At 46.9% G+C, this 12,732-nt stretch overlaps 1 protein-coding gene across 13 annotated transcripts in view; it reads right to left on the bottom strand.

Moving 5' to 3' along the window:
• Positions 1–12,732, bottom strand: part of LOC121567752 (unconventional myosin-XVIIIa) — a 166,142-nt gene that overhangs the window by 11,792 nt on the left and 141,618 nt on the right. For 11 of the 13 annotated variants that reach the window (XM_045218701.1, XM_041877997.2, XM_045218688.1 and 8 more), the window contains 9 exons: positions 12,479–12,583; positions 12,140–12,286; positions 11,826–11,939; positions 8,254–8,370; positions 7,583–7,666; positions 4,493–4,630; positions 2,306–2,491; positions 1,935–2,074; positions 892–936 (listed from right to left, as the gene is read on the bottom strand). In XM_045218701.1, coding sequence (XP_045074636.1) covers positions 892–936; positions 1,935–2,074; positions 2,306–2,491; positions 4,493–4,630; positions 7,583–7,666; positions 8,254–8,370; positions 11,826–11,939; positions 12,140–12,286; positions 12,479–12,583 — 1,076 coding nt within the window. The remainder of the gene's footprint in view (positions 1–891; positions 937–1,934; positions 2,075–2,305; positions 2,492–4,492; positions 4,631–7,582; positions 7,667–8,253; positions 8,371–11,825; positions 11,940–12,139; positions 12,287–12,478; positions 12,584–12,732) is intronic. The other 2 variants (XM_041877999.2, XM_045218671.1) reach the window with 1 other exon arrangement.

A 12,732-nucleotide genomic window follows, 5' to 3' on the forward strand; every position in this document is an offset into this window, starting at 1 on the left:
GAAACGACAATGACTGCTGTAAGGGAACATGGCCATGAGACTGGAATGGCCCAGACCCAGAGGTTAACACTGCGTGTGAGCCACTTGCCAGACGAGCAGAGAGCTTTTTGTAAGACATTTGAGGGTTCTGCATTATATAGTGAGTGTAAAAGATTGATGAGGAACACACCCCTCGTCTTTCCTTCGTCAGAGGCAGACAGTCACATCTCACATCCACCCCAGAGCAAGGCTCTGAAATATTCAGTAGGCCCTGAGAGCGGGCGGGCGGCCGCTGGGCAAAGAACGCTGTTCAAACAAGGCACAGCGGTGTCCAACAGAACTCCCGGAGGACACGCTGGGACAGCAAACACATGGGGAGAAAGGGAGTATGGTTCTCACTGGAAAGGTAGGGGTCCAAGAACCCAGCCCTAGTGGACACCACATGACACTTACCCAGCGATGGATGCTTACTACACCAGTTAGATATTATATGTTACATCTGTTACCCTCAGTTGAAGGTGTTACTGGATGAATAACCACACGGACACTCTGGGGAAGGGGTTGTTTCAGGCTTGGTTTAGAAAAGCATGTTGTTAATGGCATTCATGCAGTTCAGCATGTGGCGTCATGCAGTGAAGAGTGTAGCAAATTAGGCTATGGGGGAATAGCTGAGCCCTGGAATAATGATGCAGTATCACTGAGCTTGTTCGTTGAATGGTATCCCATAGTTAAGTCCTTATGAAGTGACATATGGACTACGCCATAAGTCATAAACTTGAACTTATATGAGATGGCTTGACCATTGACAATAGATTTGCTGCTTGATATTGCATATTTTCCAGTGAAGGGCAACAGACTATTCCAAAAGAGCATTTAAAACAATGTCAAACAACACAAGCTCCAGTTCCTCACGTTTTGTTCCTTCTTTTCTGATACTTTGTCACCATGTCTTGTAAACTGGTCATGATGAAGGATGACAGACAGAGACACAAAGAAACAAAGAATACAAACACAAAACAAACAGAAAAGAAAAGTGAGACCGGAAGTAGGTAGGTACAGTCCAAGTAAACCAAAAGAACATGATGAATAGGCTAATGCTTGAAGGATCTAAATCCTAAATCATTGTGGATATCATGGCTGATGTGGTGGTGATGATGATGATGATGATGATGATGACCATAGAGATCCTATTCAATTACTATTATTCTAATTCCTAATTCTATGATATGACCCTGTGGTTCTATTAAAGATATTTCCTCCCAGTGGGAGATATTTAACCACTGCATATGGCTGGGTTACAGACTCAGCACACCACATCCTCCTGATCCCCATCCTGTTACCGTGTGGAGAAGAAAGAGTCCACAGTATACTCAAACCTGACTCACAGAGCTATTTACTGCTGAGAGGCAGAGAGGGGGAGAGGAAAGAAAGGCCTTCTCCCCGGGACTGCACTCATAAACAAACAAATAAACAAACAAGGCTCAGCAGGAGCAGAGAGCGAGTACATAAATAAGGAACGGGAGGAGACAGAACTCTATTTCACTGACATAGCTTTAGCTAGCTGCCTATCTCATCGAATAAAGGAAACATAGTTTTTCTTTTCTTTTTTAAGGCCTGAAAATTAAGCCCAGCAGTTTTCAGGGCATAAATCTTTCAGAGTGTGTGAATAAGAAATGACGGAGTCGGGGGAGAGTTCTCTCTGATTGCTTTATCCAAGGCCTCTTTCAATGGAACATTCATCCTGACTGAGTCACTCTCTCTCTCCATCTCTCTCTCTCTCTTCCTACCACCTCTGATGCTGAGTTTATCTACAGTTTAACTGTGTAACAGTAGCTGCTCTCTATGCTGAGTGTGTGCTGACTAGCCTATACTTGCTGTCATGAGAGGACATGAGGTAAATTAATCAATTCTATTAAGTGAATTTATATGTTCGGGCACTAAATAGACAGCTATACCTGTTGATGAGGTCCTCGTTGTCGTCACTCTCCATCTCGTCCTCGATGGCGGCCTGGAGGTCACCAATCCTCTTGAAGGCTAGTTTAAGGTCCGCCTGCAGGCTCTGATTGGCTGCCTCCAAGCTTTCAATATCCATTTCCTGTTGAACGAGTGAGACACTCTAAGCTAAGGTCACAGCATTACACATACATTTGACCATTTCTGAAGTCTCTTTGTCGGTCTCATTTTGCTGAATGTCTAATACTCCTGAACAAAGCCAGGTTGATGGGAACTGCAGCCGTTATTTCATATCTTCAAAGAGCCCCACTGTAAAAAGCCAGTCTGTACAGTGTCCCAGTCCCCTCGGCCCATTTGTGACTTTGGGTCTTACCAGCTCATGTTTCTTGCGGCTGGCCTCTCCCTCCTTCTTGGCCAGTTCTCCCATCTCCTCCTTGATATCTCTGATCTGTCTCTGGAGCCGCTTGTTCTGCTCCTTCTCCCGGGTCTCGCTGGTGCTGCGGTGATCCCGCTCCTCTGTTAGCTTCTCAAGGTTCTCCTTCAGACGAGCCACCAGGCTCTGAATGACCACCAGCAGACAGGGACTGTGTTAGAAGAACCACTGCACTCATAGTCTATATCCGGCACAGGTCAGAGACCTTATCCTGCATGCAGCTATGAGAGACACTCCATATCTAAAATGGGATTCAGTTGAGGAATCACCTACACTTACTTGCCTTGAGATATTTCCCCAAATAAGGGCAGGAAACTACTGATTAAATAGAGCCTACTTGCAAAACATTGTTCTGCTACATACTGTATTTGCACCACAGAGGAATGCTCCAGCATTTCATATGAGCACTTATAGCTTCTTCAACGTGATGAAAAGGCTGAATCCAGCCTCCACACCAACGCTAAACAGCCAACTTTGTTAAAGTATACCATTAGCCTCCAGCCTTGTCTATGTTTCACACTGTTAGTGGGTGAGTTCTGCTCTCTGCCCTCTCAGCTGTTTATTGATTGGCCTCCTCCACCCCTGGCTTTGATAAGATATACAGTGAGGGGAAAAATTATTTGATCCCCTGCTGATTTTGTATGTTTGCCCACTGACAAAGACATGATCAGTCTATAATTTTAATGGTAGGTTTATCTGAACAGTGAGAGACAGAATAACAACAAAAAAATCCAGAAAAACGCATGTCAAAAATGTTATAAATTTCTTTGCATTTAAATGAGGGAAATAAGTATTTGACCCCTCTGCAAAACATGATTTAGTACTTGGTGGCAAAACCCTTGTTGGCAATCACAGAGGTCAGACGTTTCTTGTAGTTGGCCACCAGGTTTGCACACATCTCAGGAGGGATTTTGTCCCACTCCTCTTTGCAGATCTTCTCCAAGTCATTAAGGTTTCGAGCCTGACGTTTGGCAACTCGAACCTTCAGCTCCCTCCACAGATTTTCTATGGGATTAAGGTCTGGAGACTGGCTAGGCCACTCCAGGACTTTAATGTGCTTCTTCTTGAGCCACTCCTTTGTTGCCTTGGCCGTGTGTTTTGGGTCATTGTCATGCTGGAATACCCATCCACGACCCATTTTCAATGCCCTGGCTGAGGGAAGGAGGTTCTCACCCAAGATTTGACGGTACATGGCCCCATCCATCGTCCCTTTGATGCGGTGAAGTTGTCCTGTCCCCTTAGCAGAAAAACACCCCCAAAGCATAATGTTTCCACCTCCATGTTTGACGGTGGGGATGGTGTCCTTGGGGTCATAGGCAGCATTCCTCCTCCTCCAAACACGGCGAGTTGAGTTGATGCCAAAGAGCTCGATTTTGGTCTCATCTGACCACAACACTTTCACTTTCACAATCAGCAGGGGATCAAATACTTTTTTCCCTCACTGTAGTTCTCTGTCTACCAGAAATATCCAGCCACTCACAGTGGTTTCAAATGCCATGGGTAGCAACAAGACATGGCTAAACACGACCTTAAAACCCCTTATAACTCTGGATGTATTTTAAGATTTGAGTTAAAGCACTGTTTCTGGCTGTCTGCATATTGCTGGTAATTACAAGTCCAAAAGTTGCCAAAATGAGCAAAGATGCATTTGTGCAGGAGCAGAAAATGGATTTCTATTTTTCCCTGGCTGTGTGCGAACAGTAACCTTTATCCTTCACTTAAACGTTTGTCGCAGGCAATATCAGAATGTAATTTGAAACTGACAGAATAACAAATGATATTGTGGAGTGAATAGAATATGAGCTAGTCAGAGGATGAACAGAGCAGAAGGCATTTTCTAACTGTGATAAGCTAACAGTCAGAGTTAGAATGAGGTTATGAGGCTGAATCCATCACTAAAAATCTAAATAACAGTTTGTGAGGTGGCAAAACGTGCATGGTATAACAAATCGTCCTGACTAAATGGTTTTCATTTGCTACTCCCAAAAAAGTAGCTCATTCACCCCCTGTGCAATTCTTCAGCCCTGACCTTCCACACACACACACACACACGCACTGGGCAGGCCGCCAGGCGCCAACCAACGCTCCTCCTCTAGAATGCCCCTCAGCCCCGCTGACTGCTCTCACCTCCAAGCGTTTGACCTGCGTCTTCTCAAACTCCATCTTGGTCTCCATCTCTCGGATCTTGGCCTCCTGCCTGCTGACCAGAGACTTCTCCACCATAGAAGTCTCCTGGAACTCCAGCTGGCTCTGCAGTGCCGAGAGCTGAGGGAGTGAAACACAGGAGTAGGAACATCACACACAAGGCAGGGTTTTAGAAAGAACAACATACTGTAGCAGAAACAAACGGCCACCATACAGTATATTATGTATATACAGTATACTGTATGTATATATATATTATGTTATCATATATGAACGCAACAGCCTACAGTAATAGTGCAAATGTTCAGCCCACCATTGCTGAAACACAACCTCAACACAACTGGTGATCTATATCCACACCAGGGCCTTAGGCCTGAGGGCTACTCTCTATATCCACACCAGGGCCTTAGGCCTGAGGGTTACTCTCTATATCCACACCAGGGCCTGAGGGCTACTCTCTATATTCACACCAGGGCCTGAGGCCTGAGGGCTACTCTCTATATCCACACCAGGGCCTTAGGCCTGAGGGCTACTCTCTATATCCACACCAGGGCCTGAGGCCTGAGGGCTACTCTCTATATTCACACCAGGGCCTTAGGCCTGAGGGCTACTCTCTATATTCACACCAGGGCCTTAGGCCTGAGGGTTACTCTCTATATTCACACCAGGGCCTGAGGCATGTGGGCTACTCTTATATATTCACACCAGGGCCTGAGGCCTGTGGGCTACTCTCTATATTCACACCAGGGCCTGAGGGTTACTCTCTATATTCACATCAGGGCCTGAGGCCTGTGGGCTACTCTCTATATTCACACCAGGGCCTGAGGCCTGAGATTTACTCTCTATATTCACACCAGGGCCTGAGGCCTGAGGGCTAATCTCTATATTCACACCAGGGCCTGAGGCCTGAGGGTTACTCTCTATATTAACACCAAGGCCTGAGGCCTGAGGGCTACTCTCTATATTCACACCAGGGCCTGAGGGTTACTCTCTATATTCACACCAGGGCCTGAGGCCTGAAGGTTACTCTCTATATTAACAACAGGGCCTGAGGGCTACTCTCTATATTCACACCAGGGCCTGAGGCCTGAGGGTTACTCTCTATATTCACACCAGGGCCTGAGGCCTGAGGGCTACTCTCTATATTCACACCAGGGCCTGAGGCCTGAGGGTTACTCTCTATATTCACACCAGGGCCTGAGGCCTGAGGGTTACTCTCTATATTCACACCAGGGCCTGAGGCCTGAGGGTTACTCTCTATATTCACACCAGGGCCTGAGGCCTGAGGGTTACTCTCTATATTCACACCAGGGCCTGAGGCCTGAGGGTTACTCTCTATATTAACACCAGGGCCTGAGGCCTGAGGGCTACTCTCTATATTCACACCAGGGCCTGAGGCCTGAGGGTTACTCTCTATATTTATACCAGGGCCTGAGGCCTGAGAGCTACTCTCTATATTCACACCAAGGCCTGAGGCCTGCTCTCTATATTTCACATCTCTTTCACATCTCTACTGGGTGCTTTTCACATCTCTACTGTGTGCTTTTCACATCTCTACAGGGGGTCCAGATCCAGATTAACCTTCCTTTTTAGGAATAGCCCGGCCTCTCTCTCCTGAGCGCGTCAGTTTTAACATAGTTCAGACCAGGATAGGCTTCAAACACCGGACTTCGTTATTGGCACTGCCTATCTATTATTCAAAGCGTAGAGACGTGCACCAGACTGAATTCCTTTTCATTCTTTCTAAAAGTTGCTCCGCTGTTTCAAAGCAGAGAGAAACTATTTGCTAGGAATAATTTCCTGAATATTGACTTTGGGACGTGCATTGGAGGTCAGACGAGGCCTGTGTGTTTAATCTGAAACCAATATAGCTAAACTAACATCTATCTTTATGCCCTCCAGTCCAACTAAAGTAACCTTCAAGGAAAGAAAAGTTGACCGTTTTAAAACTATTTAACTATTCGATGTGTAAAGTAAAAGAAACTGCTCCTGTATGAGGGAGCCCCTGGGAGCACCGTGTACGTTCAATAAGATGACAGCTTCCCTGTCATAATGACTGACTAGGCATCAGAGAGAGAGAGAGAGCGAGGGAGAGTGAGTGGAAGAGAGAGCGCGAGCGAGCGATAGCGGGGGAGAGGGGGAGCGAGAGTGCGAGCGGGGGAGAGAGAGCGAGCGGGGGAGAGAGAGAGAGAGTGAGTGGGGAGAGAGAGCGTGCGGGGGAGAAAGAGAGAGCGTGCGGGGGAGAAAGAGAGAGCGTGCGGGGGAGAAAGAGAGAGAGCGTGCGGGGGAGAAAGAGAGAGAGCGAGCGAGCGGGGGAAAGAGAGAGAGCGAGCGAGCGGGGGAGAGAGAGAGAGCGCGAGCGGGGGAGAGAGAGAGCGAGCAGGGGGCGAGAGAGAGTGCGAGAGAAAGGGGGATTTGGACACGGCCCTCGTAGCCTGATGATGATAGATCCCCCCTCCCCCTCGCTCTCAGCGACAGCGGGGATAATTGTTCCGAGACCAGGGGCTCTGATGGTTATCTCCAGAGTGTCACGCTACAACACAAATGTCCCGTGTCTGGGTGGTATTATGGGGCAACAGAAAGAGAGAGGGAAAGGTATTACAGGCTTGATCCCCTGCAGGGTCACCTTGATTTGATGTTGACAAGAACAGCCACACAGACTGTGACCACACTACACGGCTCTACAATTAAATCACTAGGACTGAAGTATGCTAAAGCCAAACGTCACAGCCTGACTGGTCACCGTGACAGACAACAGTCAGACAGACATTCTCTATCTTCAACTGCCAAACAGAGTTGACAATTTAGGTTATTCTGATAGACACATCTCTCAAAAAAGACACATCGATTATCCCATGTCAATCATTTGTAAGGATTACCATGCAAAGAGAGGAGATAGGGGTGGAGGACTTTAAATTCCATGAGGCAGATTACTTTTGTCAACTAGCTAGTCCTGCTCAATGAGTCCCATTATGTTGTTATAATTGCAGACAAAGTGCTGCATTAGGATAGGACAGCCTGTCTATCCCCTATACCCTCCCTGCTAAACAACTGTGTCCCAGTGAACTCTACCTTCTCCTGGACATCCTGCTTCTCCTTGAGGGCCTCCTCCAGCTGGGCTTGTAGGTCAGAGATCTGGGCTAGGTTCTGGGTCGACTACACACACACACACACACACACACACACACACGTTAGCTACTGGTCTGTCTGATCGTTTTAACACCAACTTATCTCTACAGTGTATTGCATCATGTTTACTCTAAGTAGCACAGTACAACATAATATATTCATCCCCATTTGGTCTACACAGTTAGAAAACAGATTGATAAACAACCATAAACAAACATGTTGATCCCAACCATTTCACAGGGACATCTTTTAAAAGCAAGAGCAGGGAGGGGAGACATCAATACATCTCATTTCAATGTGACCCATGTGGAAATCAAATATTAGAGATGAGTGCTTTTTTCCACTAGATGAAGTGCTCCGCATAGCGAGCCCAGGGGAATAGCTGTTTCACTTTAGACGGGATACATTCATTTGGAGCTAGTGGAAGCAGATCACTCATATTTCCATCAGTGTCAGACAGACAGAGCTCACTTTTCATCTCCACTTGATAGCAAACTGTTCTAGATAGATACATTAACACTAATGGAGAGTACTAAGCTGATGCCAAATACTATTTACACCATTGAAATAATGTCCTCGCATTGTGTGTGTGTGACTGTGTGTGTGTGTGTTACCTGGGCGACAGCGGACTTGTGCTTCTTCATGAGCTCGTTCATATCCTCCTGGTCCTCCTCCATACGAGACTGCAGATCATTCTTCTCCCTCTGCAGCCTGCTCAACTGCTCCTCCAGCTGTGAGAGAGAGAGAGAGAGAGAGAGAGAGAGAGAGAGAGAGAGAGAGAGAGAGAGAGAGAGAGAGAGAGAGAGAGAGAGAGAGAGAGAGAGAGAGAGAGAGAGAGAGAGAGAGAGAGAGAGAGACAGAGAGAGAGAGAGAGACACACAGAGAGACAGAGCGAGAGAGAGAGACACAGAGAGAGCAAGAGAGCGAGAGAGAGAGAGAAAGAGAGAGAGAGAAAGAGAGACACACAGAGAGAGAGACAGAGCGAGAGAGAGAGAGAGACACAGAGAGAGAGCAAGAGAACGAGAGAAAGAGACACAGAGAGAGAGAGAGGGAGACACACAGAGAGAAAGAGACACAGAGAGAGAGAGAGAGAGAGAGACAGAGAGCGAGAGAGAGAGAGAGAGAGAGAGAGACACAGAGAGCGAGAGAGAAACAGAGAGAGAGAAAGACACACACAGAGAGAGAGCAAGAGAACGAGAGAGAGAGACAGGGAGAGAGAGAGACACACACAGAGAGAAAAGGAGAGAGAGAGAGACAGAGAGAGACAGGGAGAGAGACACAAAGAGCGACACAGAGAGCGACAGAGAGAGAGACACAGAGCGAGAGAGATTTATAGAATGTGTAAAATAGGAAGCTGACTTCTGTAAATGTACATTCAATATTCTGAAACGGATATTGATCCAACCAACTGATCCTACAATAATATTGTTTCAGGATATATCCACGATGTACTCAAATCAAATCAAATTTTATTGGTCACATACACGTGTTTAGCAGATGTTATTGTGGGTGTAGTGAAATGCTCCATATGTTATAAACCAGAAGAATGCTCAGCAGTACAGTATATATAGTAGCATTTTACAGTGGAGGCATATTACCCCTGCCACAAAGACTCCTCTGATCATGGGTTAACACAGGATCACATACTGTCTTTTCCCAGTCATTATCAAGCTAGCCAATTAGCGACTAATGCTAGCAGGGTGCTCCTAACTGACTTCAGTGGGAACGTCAGAGGCGTAATCCCATTTCTATAATTACTTCAACAATGCAGAGAGGGGCAGCAGAGAGAGGAGAGGGGCTGGGGACAGTCAGGGGATGTATTAATAAATGATGAATAATGTGGATATCAGAAAAGGCTAATGAATCCATTAGTACATAGCTGAGAGATGAGAGGACATGTAAAGCACGCTGGCACAGTGACATCCATCTTATTCACATGGAGGGAAAAACAGACTGGGGGAATAGATAATTGACCACATCTGATGAATTTCACCAAAACAGAACCAACAGAATTCCTTGGAAAGGAATTGCAAGATTTCATACTGGTATTAATGACATGGTTGTTATTTTAATAAGGAGATACCCATTCAATTTTTGTTAGACCAAATGCATGCCATCATTTCCAAAAAATATGTGCGAGTAAAGTAAATATCAACCCCAATATTGACTTGTTTGTTCCTGCTGTACTTCAATGACAGATGTATTTTTATTTTTTTATAAACCATAGACAATCATACCATTAAAATGTACATTTAGACTGATGAAATCAGTGTGTGTGTGTTGCAACCTGCAAAACATATATCCATCCATTCCTCCATCCAACTCTCCCAGTATCTGTTGTTCCCGACCTGCTGCTGTGTGAACTCAATTACCTTTCCATCTTGCTGCCGAGATACTATTCACCCAATGACAGCTGTATTAAACTGTAATGGATTTCAAGGTGATATGTCTTGTTCAAATTAGAAATGTTCCCGGAAACATGCCATCATAATGGCAGTCTCACCAATGAGAGGTGGATGTCACAGAAAGAGAGAGGTGGGGACGGGGAGGGAAAGAGAGAGAGTGAGTGAGTGAGTGAGTGAGTGAGAGTGAGTGAGTGAGTGAGTGAGTGAGTGAGTGAGTGAGAGAGAGAGAGAGAGGTGTAAATGGGGGATGAGAAAAGACATGGGGAGAGGGAAGAGATGGAGAAAAGAGAAGAAAGGGAGGAAAGATAGATGAGAGGTGGGATGGCTGTTGCCATGACTCCCATTAGAGCCCACACTAGTGTTTCTTTGTCCTTTAGAGCTGCCTTGTCCATCTAATTGATGACTTCTTTGGCAGAGCTCCAGATCCTAGTGTCCTTAGGAGCACACCTGCATCTTTGTTGAAAAAGGTGTGTAGGAAGGTGTGAGAAGTATGTAGGAAAGGCGTAAATTCCTAAGTCGGGATCGGGCCCAATGTCACTCGGCTCCGTCATATCCTCACATGGTCTCTCCTATCATTGCTATGCGGATGACACTCAACTACTTTTCTCCTCCCCCTTCTGATACCCAGGTGGCGACACACATCTCTGCGTACCTGGCAGATATCTCAGCTTGGATGTCGGCCCACCACCTCAAGCTCAACCTCGACAAGACGGAACTGGTCTTCCTCCCGGGGAATGCCTGCCCGCTCAAAGACCTCTCCATCACGGTTCACAACTCTACGGTGTCCCTCTCCCAGAGTGCCAAGGACCTTGGCGTGACCCTGGACAACACCCTGTCGTTCTCTGCAAACTTCAAAGCAGTGTCTCGCTCCTGCAGGTTCATGTTCTACAACATCCGTAGAGTATGACCCTACCTCACACAGGAAGTGGCGCAGGTCCTAATCCAGGCACTTATCATCTCCCGTCTGGACTACTGCAACCCGCTGTTGGCTGGGCTACATGCTTGTGCCATCTAACCCCTGCAATTTATCCAGAACGCTGCAGCCAGTCTGGTGTTCAACCTTCCCAAGTTCTCTCATGTCACCCCGCACCTCCGCACACCACTAGCTTCCAGTCAAAGCATCCACTACTCGACCATGGTACTTGCCTACGGAGCAGCAAGAGGAACTGCCCCTCCCTCCCTTTAGGCTATGCTTAAACCCTACACCCGAACCCGAGTACTCCGTTCTGCCACCTCTGGTCTCTTGCTCAGCCCAGTCCAAACTCTTCTCTGTCCTGGCACCCCAATGGTGGAACCAGCTTCCCCCTGAATCTAGGACAGCAGAGTCCCTGCCCATCTTCCGAAAACATCTGAAACCCTACCTCTTCAAAGAGTATCTAATACCCCCCCCCCAACACCTTGCACGCTCTGAATAAATGTCATTCAACACTTGCTGTCCTTAGGAGCACACCTGCCACTCTAAATGCTTTCACAGATGAACATACATGGTGGCGAGTAAAAGTGCTGGCCTAGGTTAGAGGTCATGGTGTATGGAATAGGTTAGAGGTTATGGTGTATGGAATAGGTTGGAGGTCATGGTGTATGGAATAGGTTGGAGGTCATGATGTATGGAATAGGTTAGAGGTCATGGTGTATGGAATAGGTTGGAGGTCATTGTGTATGGAATAGGTTAGGGGTCATGGTGTATGGAATAGGTTAGAGGTCATGGTGTATGGAATAGGTTAGAGGTCATGGTGTATGGAATAGGTTAGAGGTAGGAAGGAATGGTGTACTGTACTCACAGCCTGTTTGGCTTTGGAGATGTCGTCCATCTGCACATGCAGGTCCTCAATCTCCACCTCCATAGACTTACGAGCCTTCACTGCTGCCGCACAGGTGAACTCCGACTCCTCCAGCTGAGACAGGGGGAGAGGGGGAGAGAGAGAGGGAGAGATAGAGATAGAGAGAGGGGGGAGAGAGAGACAGGCAGACATAGAGAGAGAGAGAGAAATTCTATTGAATTTTTATTCTGATGTTTCCTGACTTTCCCAGTATCTCTGTGGTGTGTCAGGGAGGCGTAGGAACTGGACGAGTGTGCTATGTGCATACTACCTACCTGGTTTTTGAGCTGGGCGATCTCTCTCTTGCTGGGGGCGTTGTTCTTCATGTGGTCCAGCATGATCTGGGCGTCGGCCAGCAGGGCCTTCGTGCGCTTCAGATCCTTCCTCAGCCTCTTCTCTGTCTCCACGTCTCTGGGTTTCACCTGGGGACAGCAGCAACACAACCAGATTATGACCAGCTCAACACATTAAACCACACACTAAACACAGTACGAACAAAAGCCTGCCTAATCTGTAACTATCCAGTAGGAGAGTTGACAGCCACTGGACATATAACTAGTCTGGGGAAAGCCTGTACAAGGTATGGTGGACTGGTAATGAGTGTGTGACTGTACCTGGTCCTGGGCAGACAGTAGCTTGGTCTCCAGGTCTCTCCTCTCACGTAGGACCTTCTGTTTGTCATCATACTCCTCCTCCAGCTGGACTTCTATCTGCTTCAGCTGAAAACACAGGAACATACATGCATGAGAGCTGTTCCGGATGACTATGTAATACAAGGCCGCAGGGCCAGACGGATTAGCAGGACGTGTACTCCAAGCATGTGCTGACCAACTGGCAAGTGTCTTCACTGACATTTTCAACATGTCCC

The sequence above is a fragment of the Coregonus clupeaformis genome, chromosome 6, assembly GCF_020615455.1.
Source record: "Coregonus clupeaformis isolate EN_2021a chromosome 6, ASM2061545v1, whole genome shotgun sequence".
NCBI lineage: Eukaryota > Metazoa > Chordata > Actinopteri > Salmoniformes > Salmonidae > Coregonus > Coregonus clupeaformis.